General features: G+C 59.3%; 1 protein-coding gene across 3 annotated transcripts in view; it reads right to left on the reverse strand.

Annotated features, from left to right (window-relative positions):
• Nucleotides 1-24,245, reverse strand: part of ACOT7 (acyl-CoA thioesterase 7) — a 100,039-nt gene that overhangs the window by 12,271 nt on the left and 63,523 nt on the right. For all 3 annotated transcript variants that reach the window (XM_039253275.1, XM_039253273.1, XM_039253274.1), the window contains exons 7-8: nucleotides 14,683-14,799; nucleotides 3,171-3,355 (exon numbers count right to left, since the gene is read on the reverse strand). In XM_039253275.1, the coding sequence (XP_039109206.1) occupies nucleotides 3,171-3,355; nucleotides 14,683-14,799 (302 nt within the window). The remainder of the gene's footprint in view (nucleotides 1-3,170; nucleotides 3,356-14,682; nucleotides 14,800-24,245) is intronic.

Below are 24,245 nucleotides of genomic sequence, written 5' to 3' on the forward strand. Positions count from 1 at the left end.
TCAAGGCCACGGCGGCTGCTGGGCTCCGGAGCGGGTGAGCCTTAGGACACGGCTCCAGCTCGCGCTTTGGACCTTGCCAGAGAAGCCCGTCAATGTGCATCTGCTCAGAATAAGCCTTTGCAGCATGAACACGGGCCAACTCCTTGGCTGTCCTTATTCTCATCCCATTTGGGGGGCTCCGCGGGCCCCCGGCCACCGCCTCCCCCCAGCTTGCACTAGAGGAAAGGGCCCCAGTGGTCCTGAGGCTGAGGCTGGGCCTGGCCGGAATCAGCTGGGTGGCCACAGATGTGTTCCTGTCTCTTCTCTCCCGTTACAGGGGGCTGGCCCTCTGAGTCCCTGGTTCCTTTTACCCAGAGAGTCTCTGAGAAGTGGCTCCCCTTCCCCCAACTCCAGGCCTGCTCCACAAGGCCCACCTTGGAGGGGACCTGCCTAGGGAGCAACATGCGGGCCCCTCCCCCACCTCCTGCTCCTTCCCTCATGACCCTCGCCACCATCTAACACCGTCCGGAGTCCCCGCCTGTTCACTCCTTCCCTCCGGGGGCGCTCCAGAAAGTTCCAGGAAAGGACGGTGAACAGCAGCTGACAGGCACGGAGCTCCTAGTATAAACCAGCGCACAGAACCCTCACAACCTCTGTGGCCATCCCCGTCGCACAGGTAAGGAAACGGAGGCACCAGGAAGTAGGAGCCTGAGATCACACAATTGGTACCCCTGGGGTCCTGACCAGAACCAGGCAGCAGGAGGCCGCTGGGCAGTGGTTGTGGGGGGGGCGGTCAGGCTTTATCTAGGGTGCGGAGGAAAGGCTGTCTAAGCAGGAACTGTCCGAGAAACCAAGGGAGGAGCTGGCTCCGCACCAGTCTGAGGGAAGGCATCCAGGCAGAGGGGGAGCAGGTACAAAGGGCCGGGGGCAGGAACGAATCTGGGGGCTGCGGACAGAGCGCCACTGGACCCTGTGCCGAGGGCGCCGAGGAGCTGCAGCAGACGAGGCAGGAAGGGGAGAAAATCTGATTTTGTTTTAACAAACTCACTTGGCTCCAGTGTGGGGTCAGAGTGAGGGCAGTGAGAGCGGAGGGGGGCTGAGCTCGGGGCTGGGCGGGGATCCAGCCAGGGACGGGGCCCAGAGGCAGTGCGTGTGGGGAGCTGGGCGGGTCGGAGGGGCCGGGCGGGGCCCCAGGCTCACGGAGAGAGGGAACGCATGAGGACGAGTGGGACTTTGGGGGGAAAGACAATGAGTCCAGTTCAGGATAAACCACGTTTGAGACGTGCGCGGAAACCCCCGAGGGACGTGGACCTGGCAGAGTCGGCTGGGGAGCCACGGTGCCCACAGCGATGCCTGCAGCTCGGGGCTGGACGCAGCCGCCCACAGAGGATGGAGGGGCACGGGGACCCGTCAGGGGCTGGTGTCTAGCGGTCATGGGTGGACGGTGTGGACACGGCAGACCCAGGTCAAGGGGGCAGCGGCTTCACCGAGGCCTGGTGCACGTGCCAGGCCAGGGAGAGACGACACAGACGGTTCCTGGATCCGGTTGCCCTGTGGAGCCCGGAGGCCAGGGAGAAGAGGGGTCAAGGGTTCGCCGAGTGCGTTGGAATTCGGCGTTTAGGATGAGGAACTGTGGCAACGTGGAAGACGGGGCGCGGGGCCGGGCGAACGGCGGGGAAAGCCTGGGGGGGGGAGGGCGGCCAAGAGGACCAGGCAGGGCTCTGAGGACAAGTGGCCCAAGACCCGGAGTTACGGGGCTGCCAACGTCAAGGCCACATGCAATCAGGGGTGGGGATCACGTGCTTGCGGAGGGGCAGGGTGGGGGGTGCTGACAAGACTGGCTGGAAATGGGGGGCTGGGGCCCGTCTGCCTTAGGGAGCCTCCAGCCCCAGCTCTTGCCTTCCCTCCTTTCTGCCTGGTTAAACCCCCTGAGCCCTCAAGGCCAGGTTCACATCCCTCCCCTTCGCAGCCCCGTCTGCTCTGTCATTCGGAGACCTCTCTTGATGTCACCTGACTCACTAGTCTCAAGGGCAAAGGGCGAATGGAGACAGGCTGCGAAGCAGGGCCCTGCACGCTGCCACAGCAGCCTTGGGGGGGCCTCAGGCCGGCCACCAGCCAGGTGGTCATCCTCCACACGTGGAGAAGCCTGCAGGAGCCTGGTTCCCAGCCTGCGCGAGGAAGGGAGGCCGTAACTGCAGCGTGTCCACCGCAGAGGCACCGAGGGTGGGGATGGTGGGGGCCCTAAGGGTGCTCGGAGCTCCCACCCCACCCCCTTCCCCCACGGAGGGCAGGGCGCTCCGACCAAGGTCCAGGGAGAAATCAGGTGCAGCCTGAGCAGAGGCTCCCCACCCTCAGAGTGACGGAAAGTCGTGTGCTGGACCCCAAGCCAGGTTCCACAGGACGGAACGTATGACTCTCCACAGGCACCCCAGCCTCAGCTGGTGACGGGGCGCAGAGGGCTCGCTAGCAGGGGCCCGACACACTCCGGGCAGGGCACTCGCTGTGACCGGCAGCGCAAAGGAGTTCGTGAGGCTCACTGTAAAACCACCACCATCCTCGAAGGAAATCTGGAAGTATCACCTGTTCATTCATTCACTACGCGACAACCAAGTACCTCCCAGCCAAGCACCCACACCTTCCCCACTCCCCACCCTGAACCCCGGCTGCTTCTGGCTCCCTGATTCACACGCGCCCCCTGTGGTCAGCACTGGTCAAGGTCCTGGGATTCTAGCTCTGGACCCTTGGACGCTGTGGTGGCAGCAGCCCATGTGTGGGGTGCCCGGGGCAGAGCCTGGCCGGGCAGCAGGGGGAGGGAAAGGTCGTGAGGCCCCGACGCCCAGCCCTGAGGTGTAGGGCACTGGCCTGGTCCCCATCCAGCAGGACACACAGGCCACGGCTCCTTGAGAACCTGTCCCTGGGGAGGGTCCTCAGCCCCATTTTTGCTTGTGTGCACAGCATGGGAGCCCTGGGGTGCTCACCCCCGAGAGAGGACACCCAGGGCAAGGAGCGGGTGAGGCGGTCTCTCTTGTCCAGTCTGCATGGACTGGGGTGGGGGGGGCGGCGGCGGAGTAAGGCCCTCACATTGGAGGGTGGAGTGGCCAGGAAGCAGCCAGGCCAGGGCCCTGCTCCCTAGAAAGGGCTCACATGACGCAGTGTCTCCTGGGAGCCCCGCAGGGCGGGCGGTCACTCACCACGAGCTGGGGCACCGGCAGCGACTTGCCCTCCTGACTCAGGGACACGTAGGTGAAGAAGGCGCTGGCAGCCCGGTAGCGCTTCTGCGAGTTGTCCACCACGGGGTCGGCATCCACCAACACCTCGATTTCCATGGACTTGTTGCTCGTGAAGGTCATGCGCCCAGAGATGGTGATGACGCACCCTGCAGAGCGCACAGTGCGTTAGCAGGGGGCACAGGCGGGGCAGCCACGCTGGGCGGGGAGGGCTCAGGCATCGGGGGCTACTGGGGGCGTTAGGAGACACCTGGTTAGGTGACTTCGCTCTAATACTACTAGGACGTAGAGATGACGAGACAACACAGCGCCTCAATAGTAGCAGCCCTGGGATAGTCCCCCTTCTCGGGAGCAGGGGTTTCCTTTTCGCATCTACGTGAGCCTTCAGAGCTGCAGGGTCGCTGGCCCCCTGCCCAAGTGTGGGTCTGGGCCCCTGGGAGGGGCAGCGTCTGCTGGGAGAGTGCCAGAGACACGCCTGCCCGAGGTCCACGCCCCCAACCTGTGTTCAGGTGGCTGCGGGGTGAGCTGGCTCCGTCCTGCAGCGGAACGTTAAGGCTGAGTCAACCCACTGTCTAACCGTGGCCTTACTGGTGCCACATAGCTGTCCCACCTCGTTGCTCTAAGTGCCACTAAAGAGCCTCCTTCTGCCTTCCCTGGCCCGTGCCGTGCTCCCCAGCTGGTGTTCCCGATGCTGGTCTGACGGCACCCTTGAACGCTTGGTAGGGCCAGCTGTCATGGTGACCACGGCCCTACCTCCCCTAGAGCCACTGTGTGCACTTCAGGCCCCGCCCTTCTACCCTTCCGTCCCGGCAAGGCTATATCTGTCCCGAAAGGCTCCCCATCTCTCCGTCAGGCTCACCCCCGGGACCAGAGCTGTCCCCTGAGCCGCAGACACTGCCTTCCCAGCACATGCCCGTGGCCTTGTCTGTCCCTAGTCTGTCTGTCTGTCTGTCTGTCCCCAGGTGCTCACCCCCCATCTGTACCAGCACGGTTTTCCCTGATGGTTATGATCAAGTCATATGTTCCCATAACACTATCCCAGGTGTCCTTCTCTCTCGACCTCAACCCAACCTCCCTGAACTCCCCATGCCCCTTGGGTCACGAAAACACCGTGGGAGCTGCGTCCTAACCTACAGTGGCTCTTCTGCTCATGCGCCCTCGCCAACCAACCTGCCTTGGTCCTTTCTTGCCTTGTTCCCTTCGTCTCCTAGAACCCAGTCTTTTTCCTACAAACAGACTGGACTGGCCTCACCGGAGAACTCCGAGGAAGCAGGAGATGGGCCATGGGCTGACCTGGTGTCCGGTCGTTATCATCACCAGTGGTGCTGCCCTGGACCACAAGGCGGCACTGACCCTCGGGGACATCCAGGTGGAGGGCATATGCATGGCTTCACCTCCACCAACGTGTAGCCACAACGGCCCCCCGACCCCCACGCCCCAGCACGGCCTCACTCCGGGCTGGGTTCAAACAAATCCCTGCCCGAGGCTGGCGTGTAATGCTGAGCCCCGCTCCCTGCGACCAGCGCTGGCTGTGGGGGTCTTTTAACAGCCCCGGGAGCCGCGGCGTCCTACCTCCAAGGAGACGGGCCCCCCAGGGCATGTTTAAAGACCCAGGAAGACGGACAAGTCAGGACAGCGTGGTGACGGTTAGGGGTGAGTGTGTGGGCAGACCAGAAGCAGGAGCAGTTATTCCATGTTATAAAGAACCAGAATGTTCCATGCCACATTCAGTTTCATACTTACAGGGAGTGCTTCATGTCGTGTACAGCCACTTCCGGGAGGGAAGGCAGGCCACACGGTCAGGGACAAGTGGCACTAGGTGAGCTCTAAGGGTAGAGTTGTGAACAGAGCACCTGGCACATGCCTGTGCTGGGCTGAGACCAGGGTCAAGGGTCAGTGGGCAAGTCCTTCTGCCCTAGAAGGAGCTGCCTCCATGACCAACAGGGACAGGCCACCCACAAGCCCTCCTGACCCTGCCTGCCTTACGGAAGCCTCAGCGCCCGGCGCACACGCAGGACAAGTCAGGGGAGGTCCGAGTGCCTCTCCTGCGGTCCCTTCTATCATACGTCCCCTCCACCCTCTGCGGATACGTGACTGCCCTGTGCTCTCCAGAGGGGAACAGAACAGACTGATTTTGCTTAAGATTTCAGGGGGTCAGGAGATCTCTGAAGTGTCCTGCTGTCCCCAAGGTAAAGGCCATAGGTTTTTGTTGTTGTTGTTGTTGTTGTTTGCTTAAGATTTCAGGGGGTCAGGAGATCTCTGAAGTGTCCTGCTGTCCCCAAGGTAAAGGCCATAGATTTTTGTTGTTGTTGTTTTAAAGTTCATTTATCTCTTTTGAGAGAGAGAACATGTGCACACATGTGAGCAGGGGGAGGGGCAGAGGGAGAGGCAGAGAGAGGATCCCAACCAGGCTCTGAGTGGTCAGCATAGAGCCCGACTCGGAGGCTGGAACTCACGGACTGTGAGATCACCACTGGAGCCAAAATCCAGAGTCCTATGCTTAACTGACCAAGCTACCAGGCGCCCCAGAAGGCCATGTTGTGAGTGACCCATGGGTGCACATGTTCAGAGGCAGGGTCACACCTGTATCTGAGAGCATCCAGCATGAAGGAGGCCCCCCAGACACGTCTGCAGGTCTGCCACACCCGGCTGGGGGCTGTGTGACATCTGAGAGGACACACAGCCTCTGGGCTTGCCCCACCCACCTCCAGTGACCGCCACTCCTATCTCACGTGGGGGCAGGTGCTCACAGCCCAGAGGGTGGTGAGGACAGCGGCCATCGTGTGCAGGGTGCTGGGGGACAGAACTTGCTCTGAGGCTCAGCCTGGGCCGGCTCCCCCTCCCTTCCGACTCCTCGAGGCTCCTGCAGTGGTTTTCACTGGATCCCAGCCCACATCGGGTGCCTGGACATGAAGCCAGAGGCACATTGCCTGAGCGGAGGTCAGGGTGCCCAGGGAGCTCATGGAGACGGGGTGGCGAGGCTCCTTCCCACGAGGTCCGGCTCATTCTGTCTCTCCCATGGTATAGGGGTGGGACCACAGGAAAGGCACAGCGGCCCTACCCCAGCCCCTGCCTGGGACACTGGCAGATCACCTGACACAGGGAAGGACCCCGGTCTGAGTCCAGCCTGTGCTCCCGTCCACTTCAGTTCCCCACGAGCTGCTGCAGAGAGAGGGAGCCTGCCGGGCGCAGTAGCCACATGCTCGAAGGCTCTCCATGGGGGGCAGCAGCCGCCAAGTGTCCGAAGTACTGAGATGTTGCCTGGGGACTTTCCCACAAGGTCACACGTCCAAATCCACCCAGAGAGCAGCTTGTTTATTTAGAAGACCAGGCGTGGGGCACCTGGGTGGCTCAGTCGGTTAAGTGTCTGGCTCTTGGTCTTGGCTCAGGTCATGATCTCATGGTTCTTGAGTTCGAGACCCGCATCAGGCTCTGTGCTGGCTGCAGTGTTCCGGGAAGGGGGGTCCGCTGGGCAGGCAGCAAGCCGGGAGCCGCCCGGTGCCAGCAGGCACAGGAGCAACGTCTCTCGGGAAGGCTGTGAGCAAACACTGAGCTGCAAATGCGGCCCCGTGGAGGTCACCTCTCACGTTAAATAGTCATGGGGACGGAAGCCCAGGACAGAAATTGCTGCTAAGGTCTGAGTGTCCTTCCGTAACAGTCCTCCAGGAAAAGCCACCTCCAACCAGCCGCAGAGTGTGTCCAGCTGTTAGTGTCTTGGGTGATTTGTACCCACGCGGAAGTAAGAAGTCATGGTTAAAACAAGTCGTGCTTTTCCTTTCCTGTAGCAGGCACGTTTATGCTGGCCAAGAAGCCACTTCTGGAGCGCCTGGGGGGCTCAGTCGATAAAGTCTCCAACTTTGGCTCAGGTCATGATCTCACAGTCGGTGGGTTCAAGCCCCACGTCGGGCTCTGTGCTGACAGCTCGGAGCCTGGAGCCCACTTCAGATTCTGTGTCTCCCTCTCTCTCTGCCCCTTCCCCACTCACGCTCTCTCTTGCTCAAAAATAAATAAACATTAAAAAAAAAAAAAAAAAGGAAGAAGCCGCTTCTAACACTGTCTAAATGAATGAAACAGGCTACTGCGTCAGCAAGGGAGATTTTACGTTTTCGGCCTGTGGAGAACACAGAGTAACAAAGCCTTAAAAAACCCTGCCTTTTCCGTCTGGAAAGGGCATCAGCAGCCATGCCAGACCGACTCCAGGACGTGCCGGCAGCAATGGGGACCTTGCGGGGGAAGGCCCGGGCCACAGCTGCGCTCACCGGGTCCCAGGACATCAGGACACAGGGTCCCCTCTGGACCTGAGTTCCGGCGCAGACTCTGTAAGAGGCTGAGATTCACCAGGAAGCTTGCTGCCTCTGTCGCCTCTGATCTCCCTAACCTCCCAGGCACCTGCTATCAGCAGCTGGGGGGCTGGGGACAGACAGCGGGGTGCGTTCTCTCACACCGCCCGGAAGGCCCAGGGGCTGGGACCCTTCTTGTCCTGCTGTGTCTCTGCCAGAGTCCTGTCTACAGAGCTTGTAGGACGAGACACGGGGGGAGGGGAGGGAGCCAGAGCTCAGAAAAGATCTGTGTCAAGTGGAGTGAAGACTGATGGTGGAGCGGTGGCCCCGAAAGATGTCTTAAGCCCCTGAGCCTGTGAACTATGTGACCTTATGTGGCAAAGGGGCCTTGCGGGTGCAGTCAGGTTAAGGACCCTGAGATGTGGCCACCGGCCTGGATTACCCGCGGCGGGGGGGGGGGGGGGGGGGGGGGGGGGGGGGGCGATGTCCTCACAAGGGTCGTCCTAGGCGGATGAGGAGGCAGGAGGGAGGCTCAGAGGAATGTCACCCTGCTGACTGCGGAGACGGTGGAGGGGCCACAGGCCATGGAAGGCAGGTGGCCTCTGGAAGGTGAATGGGCGAGAAACAGATGCTCCCCCAGAGTCTCAGGTAGGAACGGCCCTGCCCCCTGCCGACACCTTGGCATCAGCCCAGAGACGGGGCCAGACCCTCCAGAACTGGGAGACAGCGGGATTTGGGTTGTTCCAACCATCTTGGTAAGTTGTCACAGCAGCCACAGAAAACACGTACAGGTACATATGCAGACGCTACACTGGGTGATTTACACGCAAAATCCAGTTTTGGGGCTGCTACTGACACCAGCGCTACACTGTTAGTGACTATAAAGTCAGGAGCGTGATACGTTACAAAGCTCAGAGAACATTATTCTGGAGTGGTTTTATCATACGTTTCTACCACCTAATGTGACACTTGTGTGTCTGAAGCAGGATTCTATGACAATACAAAGAATCCAGAAACGTACATGAAGTTCCCAGGAAAACCAAATGAATCCCGAAGGCAGTGGGGCCAGGGTCCCAGCAGACACACGGCCGCAGGCCCGGTGGGCTTCCGACGGGAAGGAAGGTCGGTGGCAGCGTGTGGCAGTCAGTTCGCTGTCGCATCCAGGGCCCGGGAAGTAAATACCTGACAGTTATTTTGCTAAAAGGCATCTATAGCCAAAAATGAAAGGACGCGACTGTCGACTGTCCTGTTGTGTACGTTTGGCCGTCTCTCTGGCGGTGCAGCCCGCGGTGAGATCTCTAAGTGAGGCTGGAGCTTACGTGAAATTCCAAGAAGTTCCAAGAAGAAAGTGGTGCCCCCTGAGGACCACCGAGAAGGAGGCCCCGAGGTCTGGGCGGGTGTCCCTGCGGATGGCGAGCTGAGCTCCCCGGGACCCTGGGCGACCTCCCGGGAGGCTTGGTGCCAGCGCTGCGACGAGCCTCGCGATCGTGGGGCCCCGGCTGTGGGCTGACAGTCTAGGTGACTGTGGAGAGTGACGGAAATCCCTCCTAGAATGTCAGACACTGGGGACTGAGTCCAGAAGGTCCAGAGACCAGAGCTGCCCAGAACTTTCTGTGATGGTGGGATGTCCTCGCTCTGCTCTGTCTGATGCAGTGGCCACCGGCCACACGTGGCTACTGAGCACTGGCAATGTGGCAGGTGCAACCAATTTCCATTTTGCTTCCCTCCAGGATGCAAACAGACGCGTGTGTCCAGCCATGTGTCCAGCCACTGTCATGGCCCTGGTGGCCCCCCCACCCCAGGCAAAGCCTCCCCAGGCAGAGCCCACTGGCAGCTGGAGGCAGGAAGAGGCCGAGGTGCCTGCCTCTGTCTCTGTTCAGTGGGAAAGGGGCCCCGGGCCAAGGCTGATGCCAGGGACCGGCCTCCCCTGACAGCGAGGAGACTCAGCCGTGTTTTCAAGAGGCTGGAGAAAGCCAGGAGGTTCCCACACAGCTGCATGGGCTAGCGGCCACTCGGGCGGCCGAGGGAGCGTCAAAGGTGAACAGTGCTTTATGGGACTGTCCGGGAGGGAAGCTCAGTAACGCCGAGGTGATGCCTGCGCTCGGCCCTGCCTGGAGCCGGCCGTCCAGCCTGCCCTCCTGGCTCCGGAACAGACTAGACCTTCAGCGGCGGGCAGCTGCCAGATCGGAAAACAGGGGATAAGTGCGGTTCCTGGGCCACGGGACAGGCACAGCCTATGCCCCTCCGAGCGAGGCGTAAATCACCCTTCCGACCCCTAGCCCCTCTGTTCCAGGATCAGGGCTGAGCCGCCTGTTGTGGCCTGGAATGGCCCCGCCCTGCCCCCAGGGCCACACAGCGGGGGTCTGGAGAAGAAAACAGTAACACAGAGCTGCTCCTCCTGCAGCCGCTGGGCTGCCAAGCACTTCAAACGGCAAGAACAGCTCAGTGTTTAAGCTCCAAAAAGAGCAGTGACAGTGAGCTTTCTCAGAAAAGCACGGACATGTTGAAGTAACTTTGGCATCTCTTACATAACTGCTTTGCAGCCCAAAGCATTTTCTATAAGATCCCTCACTTCCTACCCAAGAGTCTGGGGAGATGGCTTCTCCACGACACAACTCCTGCCCCGGGCTTCCCAGACCACGGAATCAACGGGAACGACGTTCCTCTTTTACTTCCTTAACAGCTGCCTTGGCATTTTAACATCTCAACTTAAAAACAAAAACAAAAAAACCAGCAATGGAGCAGGTGACCCTATAAAAGTAAGTTCTGGTTTTTAGGCTTCATCGGCCCCGAGTGATGTCTGGTTGACCCCACAGGGCCCAGCAGGGTCCCCCTCAGAGGAAGGCAGCAGGCCGCAGAGGCGAGAGGAAGAGGTGGTGACAGACGCGGAGGCTTCGGGGCTGGAGAAGGCAAGGCAACAGCGCTGCCCACAGGCCACTTTTAGTCGCCTGACCTCCAGCACCGTAAGGGAGTGTGTGAAGCTTCTAAGCCACCAATTCTGTGGTCAGCCACACAGCAGCCACAGGGAGCTCACAGACAGGCGGCATGTGTGCCTGGCAACATGTCTACATTTCTGGGCTTTTCTCCACTGCACCAGACCAGCCTTCCAAGGGTGGGGGTCACCCCTCCCAGGAGGAGCAGCCTCTTACAGCGCATCCTCCAGGGCTGTGGGTCTCAGAGACGTTTTGTGGCATGGCCCCAGGGGCCAGGTGCTGGCTGTGACACCTGCCACACTGTGACCACAGCCCCGGGGGGTCCACCGGCTCAGTGGCCTCCATGTGCCTTTTCTGTGAAAATTTCATTACTAAAAAATAGTCCTTGGGGCACCTGGGTGGCTCAGGCGGTTAAGTGTCCAACTCTTAGTTTTGGCTCAAGTGATGATCTCACGGTACCTGAAGTCGAGGCCCGTGTCAGGCTCTGCGCTGATGTCACAGAGCCTGCTTCAGACTCCCTTTCCCTCTCTCTGCCTCTTCCCTGTTGCACTCTCCCTCTCAAAATAACTAAAATAAACTTAAAAAAAAAATAGTGCTTATGTGATCACATTGTACACTCAACCCAGGATGAGTTAGTTCTGTGCCCAGCGAGAAGGGCAGCCCTACGTTCTGTGCTATAGTGTGCTGCCATTTTGTCATTTCTACACGTCTTGGGGCTGACCTGTCTTCTGCCACGCACGGGAAAGTGACTGGTCCCTCATTGGAGCCCCCATGCCGGAGACGCGTAGGGCCTCTCAATTCTGTTCTGGGGAGGCTGCTCTCAGGACCCAGGTCCCCGGGCTGTCCCCTGGCCCTGGATGTATGACTGTCTTTCTCAAAAACGAGGGCCCTCCCTTCTGTACCCCAGAGCCACCCCTCATCTGGGGTGGGTGCTGACTTTCCCACTGGCTCCCATGAGGGAAGGACTCACATCCAGGTGGCGAAAGGGGTCACTTGGGGCACAGATTTTCCCCACTTCATGATTTTGTGAAAGAGAAAGCAAGCTCGCATCTACTAAGAATCAAGCTGTTGAGAGAGAAAGCATTTGTACTGGGCTGAACAGTGGCTCCCCAAGAGGTAAGTCCATTCAGAACCTCAGAATATGACTTTACTGGAAAATAAGGGTCTTTGCAGATGCTCCCGGGTCAAGGCTCTCAGGATGAAACCCTCCTGGATTATCTGGGGGAGCCCAAAATCCTAAGACGAGAGTCCTTAGAAGAGAAGAACAGACAGAAGAGAGAGGCCACGGGATGGTGGAGGCAGAGGCTGCAGTGATGTGGCCACCAGCCAGGAGCCACCAGAGGCAGAAAGGGTCCTCCCCTAGGCCTTCCAGAGAGGCCCTGCCCACACCTGGATTGGGGACTTGGGCCTCCAGACTGTGAGAGAGCAGATGTCTGCTGTTTGCAGGCCCCAGTCTGTGGTCCCTCGTGGTACAGCCCCGGGACCCAGACACGTCATGCAGAGCACTGAGCTCCTCCTGCCCTGTCCGTGGTGCTGAGTGCTGGGCCCCTTCCTGGCAGAGCGGAGGGGACGCTGGATGGCGGACAGCACAGCGGCAGCGTGGAGGCTGCACCAGAGCCCCGCAGGTTTGGGCTTAATGGGATCTCAGCAGCTTTGCATCAGAAAATCAAAGCAGAACGAGAGGGAAGCTCAGTCTCCATGCCCCTCAGCGAGCTCCTGGTGCCCCTGATTGCCTACAGCCAGCAGGGTCGGCCCAGCCTGGCACTGTGCGTCCCCAGAAAGGAGCAAGGGATATGGGAGGGCAGGAGCCGGTGAAAGTGGCCGCGCCTGCAGGGACCCTGGCCCCCTGGAACTGAACACGTGTGCCCGTTCCGTCTCCACGGTAGGTGTGGGCCCTGAGCTGCCAGGACGGAGACCCTGCCCCCGAAGCCGCTGCGGGCTGTCCCACAGAGGAACCCAGGGACATACCTCCAGAAAACAACAGATAAGGTGTGACAGCGGCTAACAGCCCTGGGGGGGGGGGGGACACTGGCATAGAGACAGAGCAGACACCATCACTGCTGGCTGGGCCACAACCCCTGATGCACAAACGAACGAGATATGTGATCAGTGACCTCCCTGCTCCCTGTGGCGGCACGGGCCCCGGGGCAGGGCCGGGACACCAGCCAGGATCCTGGGCCGGGGGCCGTGGGGGCTCAGCACTGAGGGCGTGGCCAGGCAAGCCCACACAGCCCACCCCTCACTCTGCTGGCTGGAGGAGACCAGTCCAGGGGACAATGTCCTGCTGGAAACCAGAAAATGAAAACCCTCTTCTCTGTTTTGGCATAAGAGTGACTTTTTAGGGAAAAAAAAGAAAAAGAAAGGGGCTCCTGGGTGGCTCAGCTGGTTAAGTGTCCGACTTTGGCTCAGGTCATGATATCCCAGTTCGTGAGTTCGAGCCCCGCATCGGGCTTGGTGCTGACAGCTCAGAGCTGGGAGCTTGCTTCGGATTCTGGGTCTCCCCCCTCTCTTCCCCTCCCCCACTCGCTCTCTCTCTCTGTCTCTCAAAATAAAGACATTAAAAAAATTAAAAAAACAAAAGAGTCACTTTTTAGAAATGAAAAATGCAGGTCAAGGTAGTTCCACACACGCTGCCCCAGCAGTTGCTTCGTGAGTCCTGGAAGGCGCGTCCTGCTCCAAGCAGAGTTCACGGTCTTCCCTGAAAATCAGTAATTCCTACGGACCAGAAGCCAACCATTCTCCTTCCCCCAAAGTTAACTCTGGTCGGATAAGGGGCTGGGAGAGGTGGGGGGGGGGGTCCAGCTTTCATTCTCTGGAGGCTTCCCCAGAGCCGAGCGCGCAGGCGCTGAGCAAGCCCGCGGATTCTCCGGGAAAGTCTGTCTCTTCCTAGAGGCGGCTCGCACGGGACACTCAGGAGACACTGAGCAGAGCAAGGTCACGGCCTGTGAGTGTGTCTCCCACCGCGGATCTTGAAGCTGGATTGAACAATGAGGTTCTGATCGCAGGGATTTTTCTTCCAGGGAGGAGTTCGAGAAAAAGGGAGGCACGGATTCTTCCTTTCCCAAACATTCGTGCTGCCGCTGCACACAGCACCTGCGGCCCACAGAGGACGAGCCAAGATGGGCCAGATGAGGCTGCTCGTCTGGGGCGAATCCTAACAGGACGCCGGGTCTGTGGCAAACACCTACCAGTCAGGAAGGGATTCTGCGGAGCAGAGGGAGCAGCACCACAGGCCTTTTCCTCACCCTCAAAACACCCACACCAACCGGGGTGTGCTTGGCCTGCTGCCGGCAGGCAGCCCCCCACCCTTCCGATTCCAGCACCCGGCTGCCCCGGCCTTTGGGCGCTCCCTCGCCAGCCGTGTTCTCCAGGATGGAGCTCAGTGGTGGTGCCGGCCTGGGGCCTTCTAGGGTCGATAAGACCTCAGGGGCACCAGGGAGGGGCTCAGACCAGCACTGCTCTGCTCGCCGGGAGGTGTGCCTTTCTCCCGCGTCATCACCGCCCCAGCCGGGGACTGGTCTGACCCAACAGCTTTCCCAGGGAGGCCGCTGTCACAGCAGTGCTGATCCAGAATCAATGTCGAGCTCTTGCAACCCCGTGGCCAAGCGCCTTATTTCTGGGGCCCAGGGCCTCCACTCGGAAGACACAACACATACGGAAATCACCGCATCCTGGGAGGGGACGGCTATGTCACAGCTGCAGCAGCGGCCGTCTCCCGTGGTGGCAAATGCACAGGGAGACGGCAAGTGCCGCGTGGGTGGCGGCTGCGTCACTGGGACTGGGGACAGAACGAAGCCCAGCGCTGCCCCGGGGTGTGCGGGCGGGCCGGGCCGGGACCGTGGTCGCTGGGCTTCTCCGCACGATCCTGCCACTACCTACGTCAAGGGTTAGTCCTCCCCCGGAGGGAACGTGCACGGCGGGGTACACTCTGGTGACAATAGTCATTGGACTGTGCGCATGACATGTTCCGAGGGCTCTGTTCATGGAGCACTTTGAGGATGAGTTCACAGTGCTTTTCAGGAGGGTAAAGGCCCAAACAAGAGTTATAAGTCTTATGAGACTGAACAGTCAAGCGAGCCAATCCCAGCCTCACAGATGCACCAATAAGAACAGAGCACAAGACCCTGGCTTCCTGCCCCTCATGGCAAATGGGCGGACGCCAGGGTGTAGGTGACACGAGGCACGAACCAAAAGCAAACCGGCAAAGGCAGCCAGACAGCCAAAGACCACCCGCCTTCTCTCTGTCGGCAGAGTCCCCATTACCTTTTCTGATCTTGTCATGGAAGTTGATGGCATCCACGGAAGCAGTGACGATGTTGGTCTTGCAGTGACGTGCCGCCACGATCCCAGCCACCTCATCCATGAGCTTCATGGTGACACCTGCATGGAGAATGGCCATGTGGCAGATTAGACACGGGGAGGCTGCTCCCCACCCTGGGAACAAGTCGTAAAAGACAAAGCCCTCCGGCTATGCAGGGGCAGGTGCCACGGCCGCGACCAGTGCTGGGCACGGGGGTGCGTGATCGGGGCGTGTTGAGCTCATGATATAAACCTGGCTTCCCTGGGAGCTCTTGAAAATCACCACAGCGGATAGCCTAGGCCGCTGACAAAATGACAGCCCGTTCCCTACCCTCTACAGATACCTATTCCTTCCGGAAGGTTTTGTTACAAAATCCACCTGGATGGCCGCACCCAAAGTCAGCTGACAAGTGAGAACGTGGAGAAATCAGGACCCTCACGCATCGCTGGCGGGGATGAGCGAGCATAGCTGCTTTGGAAATAGTCGGGAGTTTCTTAAAAGGCTGAACCTTTTACCAAACGACACGGCAATGCCACTCCCAGGTATGCACCCCAGAGAACTAAGGACTGACGTTCTCACAAAACCTTGTACACGGGCCCCGTGATGGCGTTACTCACAACAGCCCAAATGCACATCAGCTGATGATGGGATGGAGAAAATGTGGCACATTCATAAGATGGATTACCCAGCGAGAAAAGTAAACAAGCACGGACCCACGCTACAGCACAGAGGCGCCTTGAAAGCACGATGCCAAGGGAAGACGTCATCACAGAAGACCAGAAATTGTAGGATTCCCTCTACAAGAAAGGCCCCAAATGGGCAAATCCACAGAGGCAGAAGGCACATTAACACTGGCGTGGGGCTGGTGGGTCACGGGGAGGTGGGGAGTGGCTGCTAATGAGTATGCAGCTTCTCTCTGGGGTGATGAGAAGGTTCTAGAACTGTTTGTGGTGTGGTTGTGTAGCCGAGAATATGCTGAAAATCAATGATTTGTAACAGCAGAGTTGTATGCCATGTGAATTATTTCAATAAAGCTGTTATATAAAATAAACAAGAAAAGCGGCTCACAGAAGGCCCTGCTGTCTTCATTTTTAAAAAATGTTTTATTTATTTCTGAGAGAGAGACAGAGACAGAGACAGAGTGAGCAGGGGAGGGTCAGAGAGAGAAGGAGATACAGAATCTGAAGCAGCTCCAGGCTCTGAGGTGTCAGCACAGAGCCCGATGCGGGGCTCAAACCCACGAACCGTGAGATCACGACCTGAGCCAAAGTCGGACGCCTAACCGACTGAGCCACCCAGGCGCCCCTTACCGGGATTCTTTAAAAGAAGATACTCCTACGTGATGGCGAACAAATGACCCTGAGGAGCAGACACTTAGCTGAGGCCTGCCATTTCCAAGGCGCTTTCAGAGATATTGGCACATCGATCGGGTTAATTCAAGCAGGAAGGGGTCAGGAGCCCCATTTTTCAAATTAACAACAGAGGCTCAGACACACATCGGTCCGATTCCAAAGACTGCAGACAGAATGCTGGGGAAACTGCTTTTCTGAGAGGAAAGAATTGCGGGCACCGGGTTTTATCTCCAGGCGACTGAGGCTGGGGGCTTCGGCGAGGCCGGGGAGCCTCTGGCCCTCAAACAGCTCAGCTCAAAGGTCTGAGACAAAGGGTCACACTTTGCTTTGCAAGGAGCCTCCGGTGGGCGAAGGTGGTGCTGGAAATGACACAGGCACCTCCTGTAAGCCCACCACGAGGCCCTATGGAACCCCCCACCCCAGGGGCCTCGGCGAAGCCCAGGCGCCCCCTGCCCAGCCCTCTGAGGAGGGAAAACACAACACAGCACCCAGGGAAGTCGAGCTTGTCAGTAGGGCCCGCACCCCCGGGGGTCCCTGGGCCTCTGGGGGACCCACATTGCGGTGTGAGCACGGCCCTACCTCACGGCGGTTCCGACGGCCCGGGCCCGACCGCCCCATTCCCCCTGCCGGGCTGGGGACCCTGGGCAGGCGGGTGGCCCTCTGAGTCCCGGGTCCAGCTGCTGCAAGTACAGGAGGTGCCAGCCTGCGCCCGCGGGATGGGCCCGGAGCTGCCCGCCAGAGCAGGCCAGTGACGGTCTGTGAGACTCCACACCCACTTAACGGGAGACTCTGTAAGAGACCAGAGCTTTGGAAGATAAATGGAAAAGGAAAGAGGAGTGAAATGTCTCAGAACGCCAGGAAACACACGGGGAGAGGGGGGAGTGTGAGCGACAGAGAATCACACCATGTACGTGTGCGAACCACAGAGGTCACAGAAGCAGGCCTGAGGCCCGGGGCCCACCTCCTGACACTGCGTGGCTTCAGGGGGTGTGTGAGCGTGCGGGAGGGTGCACTCATGTGCAGGCATGTGTGGGAACGTACATATACGCACATGTGAGAATATGCACACATGGCAGAATGTGTGTGCAGGAGTGCACACATGTGTGCATGTGCGTTCAGTTTCACAGAGGGAGAGCCCACCCACAGGCTGAGTTCTCCTGGGTTGATTTGCCTCATAAGGAACTGAGCTGTTCCGACTGCTGGACAAGGGGCCCCTGCCTGCTGGTTTTGAATTCAGAAGGCATTTTTTCATAGATCTACTGTCAATATGACAAGTAAACTTCCTTGCGCAAGCAGCGTTGAGAGAGGCTGGGTCCGCCATGAAACACCACGGCACCGGCACAGATTTATATTCAGAAAATGCCCATCTGGTTTCTAGGAAGAGTTGGACCCAAGAAGGATGAAGAGGGAGGATTCTGGGGGCGCCTGGGGGGCTCAGTCAGTTAAGCCTCTGACTTTGGCTCAGGTCATCATCTCGTGGTCCATGTTTGAGCCCACGTCCAGCTCTGTGCTGACAGCTCGGAGCCTGGAGCCTCTTTGGATTCTGTGTCTCCCTCTCTCTCTGCCCCTTCCCTGCTCGTGCTCTGTCTCCTTGTGTCTCTCAAAAATAAATAAACGTTAGAAAAAAAAAAAGAGGATGCTGGTAGAATCTGTGGCAGGAGGCATCTGGGGCATTTTAACTAGAAGATCTCAGATGTTTGTGACAGAACGTGTATTATGTGTGGCTGTCCTTTTCTCAGACGGAGCCTCCATCAGGGTCCTCCTGACAAGCCAGCGACAGGGAGGATTTTTCAAGAGAAAACGGAGGGGGGGACACGGAAGTGTGGCACAGGCTGCGGGAACGAAGTAGAGAAGCGACGGTGGCGGTGGCAAGAGCCACCGCTCAGGCACACGCAGTCCTGCGGGCTGGGTCGGCCCTGGAGGGAGAGCACTTATGTTGCTCCCTGGTAGGCTCTGTAAATACTGAACGCAGGAATGAATGAATGAGTGAGTGAATGAATGCAGGACTGAATGAACACAGCGGCCCTGTGAGGTAGGCACGTTATCTGCCTCCGTCTTTCGAAGCAGGAACTGGAGGCACAGAGGGGCCTGTGTCCAAAGGCACAGCACTCGTGCAGGGTAGATGGGGGACCTGCCCCCGATCACGGGTGCCAGAGGCCACGCCGAGCTGCTGTTCGATCCAGGATCTGGAGGTTCGAGTGGAATCCCTAACGGAGGCGGGGTACGAAGAGAGTGCAGGATCACGGTGACAGGTGGGGGGGGTGGCAGTAAAATTAGCGTGTGTGGGTGTGGAAGGTCTCAAAGCCAGAGCTGCCAGCCGTGAGCCACCAGGCAGTGTCCTCAATGTCGGGATCTGGGGGGTGGGGAGGGCATTAAGAAGGCAGGGAAGGCAGAGTCTGAATTGGAAGCAGTGTCCGGAACGCAGGAAGTCCCCACGACGACCTCCCTGCTGATAGGTCCGGAGGAGCAGAAGCCGTTAAGAATGGAAGAATAAATGGACAGAGGGAGTAATCAGCTCCTTCAAACTGGGCTTTGGCCCGTGTATCCAAAATGCAGGTTGAGACTCCACGAGCTGCTTCGTGGTGATTAAAAGCATTGTAGGATCTGAGCGTGTGGTGACCAGGATAGGCTCCGAGCCTGGGACAGACTCTGGGGAAAGACTGGAGCAGCTGGGTGACCTCCTGCTGCTGGATGCCACTGCCAGCCCCCGAGCTGCACCCCAGACCACCCGTATCACGTGTGACTTGGAGGCCAGCACCGGGTGAGGGCATGCCGGACTGTGTCCCTGCCCAATTCGGAACCTGGCATAGAGAGTTCAGGAAAGGGTTGCACTGAATGAATGAATGAGTGAACAAATGAATAAACGAATGAAGGCTCGCCAGCTATGGATCACATTCAACCCGAGGACGCCGCTCCAGTAGCAAGCCGTAGGGCCCGTGTCTGGTTCACAATCACTCACTGACGAGGCCAGAAGGGCCTGCGTGTTCCGTCCAGAGCCAGGTGTGCCGGGGGACCCGTCAGTAAGGCGGGTCCTCAGAGCTACCTGCTGTGTCTGCTAACAGCCAGCCTACAAATCTGAGCTGGGGCAGCGGCAAACCTCACACAGAACGCTGGCATTTTATGGCCAAGGCCACTCGTGGACTGCATCCACAGATCCTAGGACCCGGAGAGGGGGCAGCATTGTGGCAGTGTGCGTGTCTCTTAGGAGACTGTACCCCAAACTGGGGCTTGATCCCAGGTACCGGGAGCAGGGACTCATAGGGGCAGCGGTCCCCACACGCGGGACCCAGGTCTGCTCCACAGGGGACAGCCCAGGGGGCCGGCGGGGTCCAAGCCCCAGGAAGGCTGTCACCTGGACCAGCTCGGCCCACGTCCATCAACCTGTGTCTCCCTGGGAGGCCACGGCAGGCTTGACGGGAAGGGACAGCAGAGCAGACTTTGGGGCCCGCTACGTGGGAAAGCTCTGTCCACAGCTCATGTGTGGCCTTGAAGACGGAGCCCCCCGGTGCCCGCGGTGACCATGGGAAGTGTGACATCAGAGATGGAGGCCGAAACATCTGCCGGAGGCGACAGGCCTCTTCCTGGCCCCTGGCGTCTGCGTTCTTACGAACGCATATTTCGTCTGCTCCCAGGTGAGGCAAGGATGCTGTGGTGCTTTGGGGAGCCACGTGTTGAGGGACTTCCGGTGTCCACTCGATTGTCCTAAGATGCTGATTTCAAGCTCCTGTTCCCTCTTCCTGGTTGGGGGCAGCCCTGGACACAGCACTGCGTGGGGCTGGTTCTGACACTTTCTCGTTACCCGCCGCTAAGGCAAAATGATGAGGTACAGTGGCCCAGGCAGAGATAAGATCACAGAAGGCCTCATCAAGTCCTGACATGCTGGTGAGGCCCGTTTCCACACAACTCAGTAAGTATCTATGACAGAAGACACAACAGATCACAAGCCATGTGTCCACTGAGGAAAGTAAACTTGGTTAAAAACACCCTCCCCCACACCCAGTGGAAACCTCCCTGACCGGTTTGTGACCGGTGCCCCCCTAACTTTGGTACTGGGCCCACTGGCTGCTCAGAGAAGCCAAAGCCACCGGCCGTCCTCAACACTGTCACCACGTCCCGTTCACTCTTCGACACTTAAAATATCAAGTACTCGAGCCTCCCAAAGTGCCTCTGTCCAGGGTCCCACTGGAAAACCTTGTCAATGTCTCTTCCCACTTGGGTACAACGGGGGCTCCCGGTGACGGGACAATCACTCTGGCAAATCAGTCTGTCGTGGGCTGTCCCCGTTACCCAAAACTGCACATGTACTGCCCTTGGACTCTGCACCCACCGCAGGAATCCTGGGGAGGCAGAAAACGCGACCTGCATGGCCACCAACACACAGATAAACACCGGGTGCCGGAGATATTTTTGAATCTAACATTTAACTTGCTCAAGGGTTTTTCAAGTATCAGCAGCGTGTTGGCTGGCTTAAAAATAGAGGCTTAAATTTATTTTCCCGGGCCCGACCGGCGGGCTGGGTCACGCGTGCCTACAAACCCAGAGCAGCCATGAGCCGCTCGGCGCTCAGAGCCACTGCCCACGCTGTGGGTGGCGATCTGAGATGCCCCCGTTTCTATATTTAATCCCGACTGACAGAGCGTGGGTGCCAGCCTCCTATATTAAGAAAACAATAGTAAGTTCATTCTATTTTTACTAGCCCACCCCCCCCCAGGAATGGCAAAGGGTTATACTGAGAGCCGGTGGAGTGACAGCCTCCTGAGAAGGTCTGGCTTCTCTCTCCCGGGTTCCCAGTGTCCCTGTGGGCGTCTCTGAGAACCAGGGCCATGAGCAGGGGACTATTCAACGAGGTAATTAATAAGGATTATTTTTGGCAAGTAACACACAGGGTAGTAAAGACGAGTTTCTGATGTCAAAACGTCAAAAGCGGGAACTCTGGCAGAGGCTCCGGCACAGCCCGGGAGCATCATGGACTCAGGGAGCCAGGAGAAAGGGCCGCCCGGCCATGCTTTTACCCCTCACCTTTGGTGTCTGGGAACTCGAGAAGGTCACAAGCGAATGTGCCTACTGCTGTTTGAGGATCGATACTTCCCTGTTCTGAACAAGGCAGTGGGGAAAGTAGGGCAGGCGCACTCCTGCCCTGACAGCCAAGGGAGACGGGATGAGGTGGCGGTCCTGCACAGAGACCTCCCCGGTGCCCTCCAATTCGGGAAGTGCGGGCCGAGCCCTGGGGTCCATGCAGGGCAAGGTCGCGTCTCTTAAGGCCAAGCACCAGCTTCCTCAAAGCAAAGACCCAAGTCAGGGTGAAGGGGGATATTAAAGGATTCTGCGCCCATGATCCTCAACAGGAAGGACACTGTTGGGGGACATCTGTGCCCCTAACGATGCAGCTAAATACGAAGCGAAAGCTCATTAATCTGGCACCGAAGACAAAGATCCCAGGGCCCTGGCAGAGGGACCATTCTGCGCTGTACGGCTGTCCAGGTTTCTCAAGCAAAACGCTCCACATTTGCGGAAGAAGAGACACGTGTGCCAGTCAGCCACACGCGTCTCCCGGGCTGAAGTAGGCCCGTTCCCGGGACAGGCGTCAGCGGGGTCCTTACCACCGCCAGCTCTGGAGGGCGGGGGCAGCACCTGGGGTCCCAGCCCTGGGGTCTCCTGCCCCACTTCCCAGGGATGCCTTACTGGACACGAAGCTGCTCCCCAGGGCTGCAGAGAACGCCTTTTGCAAGAACAAAGATTCTTAGAAAGTGAGAACGGGGAGGAAGGCAGCCAGCGCCGGCGCAAGTGTTGGCCGCATGGTGATGAAACGAGACCCCAAAGCAGCATGTGCGTGCTCACCTCGGGTCCCCAGGAGGCCAGGTCCCCAGAGGTCAGAAACGTGCCTCACTCCCGTCTTCTCCCTCCTCCCCAGCCAAGGGCTCCACGCACCGTCTACCACGCAGCAGGGGCTCCAGTTAAATGAGGCCACAAGACTGGAAAGGAGCATCTGTGCCTTATTCTGGATTTTGCAGTGAAATCAATTCCTCCCACAGGTGCAAACACTGCTATTTCCCAACCGCCGTGCGGAAACCAAGCAAATAAGAGCATCTGGGCGGGAGGCCTTCTCCTGCACGCTGTCTCCCAGACGTCCTCTGCTGGGGCCACCTGCTTCCCCCGCCGGTGCACCCCGCCTCCCTCCCGCTGCCTTCTCCCGAAGGTCCCAGCTAAGCCGTGCGGTCCCCCAGCCTTGGGACCCCCGGTAGCCACGCATGGCCTCTTGGGTGCCAGATGTACATGTGGCAGGTACGAGTGCCGTCTCCTGACGCTTTGGGTGGCGGCATCTGCGTCGTGCTCTGCAGCGACCCTGGGCCTCTCACCCCCTCCCACGCCCTCCTGTGCGGCCGCCTCTACCTCCGTGCTGCAGCCCTCCTTCCCGCACGGGGCCCCTTCGTTGTTTCCAGTTCGTTCTGCGCCTTGCAGGTCTGCTCTGCCCCAGGTCCTGCTCTCAGCCGTGAAGAGGTCACGCCAAGTCCCCACCCTGTGAGCCTGCGCTCCAGAAGGGGTGGTGAGTGTGTGTGAACAGACAGCAGGTGGGGGGTGGGGCCTACCTTACACAGGGTGGGGGGGTGCAGAGGGAGTTGGGGGGGAAGGGGCCCAGGTGTCCTGGGGCTGTGAGGGGCGGGGCAGCAAGGCAGGAGGGTGGATAAGGGGGCCAGGGAGGCACAGGGAGGGCCCTCCTGGAGGCCCCATGAGGACAGAAGCAGCACGAATACAAAGACGTGGCGTCTCCTGGGAGTGAGATGGAGCCACCACAGGGTCTGCAGAGGGCCCGGCCCGACCGCACTCGGGTCTAACAGGACCGGCGAGGCTGCAGCACTGAGAAAAGAAGGGGTTCAGGGAAGTCGGGAGACCAGGCGAGAGGCCATTTCCCTGGAAATGGGGAGCAGGCGGAGCCGGTGGAGGAGGTGAGAGCTCACACTCTGGTATGTTCTGAAGGTGGAGCCCAAAGGACAGGCTGAGAGATGAGGCGGAGACCCTGCGAGAGAGCCTGGGCCTGGGAGATCGCGGGAATTCTGGCCCGGCCGCCACTGCAGGGGGACACCGGGAGACCGGGGGTGGGGGGGCCCTCAGCCATCCCGGGGGAGGTCCTGGGGACTCAGTGTGATGCCAGAGGAGAGGGGTGGCTGCAGCTATAAACCCGCAGGCCTAGGGCAGCGTGAGGCCAGCTGAGTCCCAGAGGGATTCCCAGAGGGAGGTGCGCAGGGTGCGGGGAGGGGAGGGAAGGCGTCTGGGAGGGAGGTTGAGAGGGGCTGGATGAGCTGGGAGCGCCAAGACCGGCCCTCAGGCTTTGGCTCTGGCAGGCCAGGGGGCTCCTCAACGGGAGGGGGTGCGGGGAGCAGGTCCAGAGAGGATGACGAGAGACAGGAGGGACGGAGCGTAAGCGGCTCGCCGACACACCACGTGGAGAGGGGGAGCGGAGGCATGGGGTGCAGGTGGGCCAGGGGCACCTCTCTGCCAGGAAAGAGAGGACCGGCCTCCAGCTGGCCTGAGGACATGGAGGCCACTGTGACAAGTGGAATATCAGCGACTCTGACGACAAAGGTTTTGTGACAATCACAACCCCGTTATTCTTTTTCCAAAGCAAGTGAACGGCAGAGCTGGGAGCCCTGTCAGGTCCGCAAGGTCACCCTAGAAATTGGGCCCCAGCACAGCCAGCATGTCCCCCTAGACGGCCACAGGGCTTGGGAGCTAAGGGCAGGGGCCCCACCGGTACACTCACTTGCAGACTCACAACAGCACGGGACTGAAAGCCTCGCACTCTGGCCCCTTCTTTTCTGAAACGGCAGCGTTCACTCCCGGAGCCGATCGGCGCCCCCACTCCCCGTGCGCCGCGTGCCTTCACTGCTCTGAGACCCGGGCTGGGTCCAGTGCAGGCGTGGCTGACGCTGAAGAGGCAGAATCATTGCGGTCTGGGACCACCCCACGCTCAAAAGCAAGTGCCGGGGAGGGTCAGGCAGACGGGCCCGGCTCCCCCACAGGACGTGGCCTGCACACAGGCCTGTCCTACGAGTGGGAAAGACACCAGCCTGCCACCTGGGGCCCGACCTGGCAGTGTGACCTAAGGACATTGGAGCTCCGTACGCAGTTTAACTTCCTGCCTGTGATTCTAACAGAGAAAAGCTGCTAATAGCTTA

Source organism: Hyaena hyaena, unplaced genomic scaffold, assembly GCF_003009895.1.
Source record: "Hyaena hyaena isolate Hyena2069 unplaced genomic scaffold, ASM300989v1 scaffold_443, whole genome shotgun sequence".
Taxonomy (NCBI): domain Eukaryota; kingdom Metazoa; phylum Chordata; class Mammalia; order Carnivora; family Hyaenidae; genus Hyaena; species Hyaena hyaena.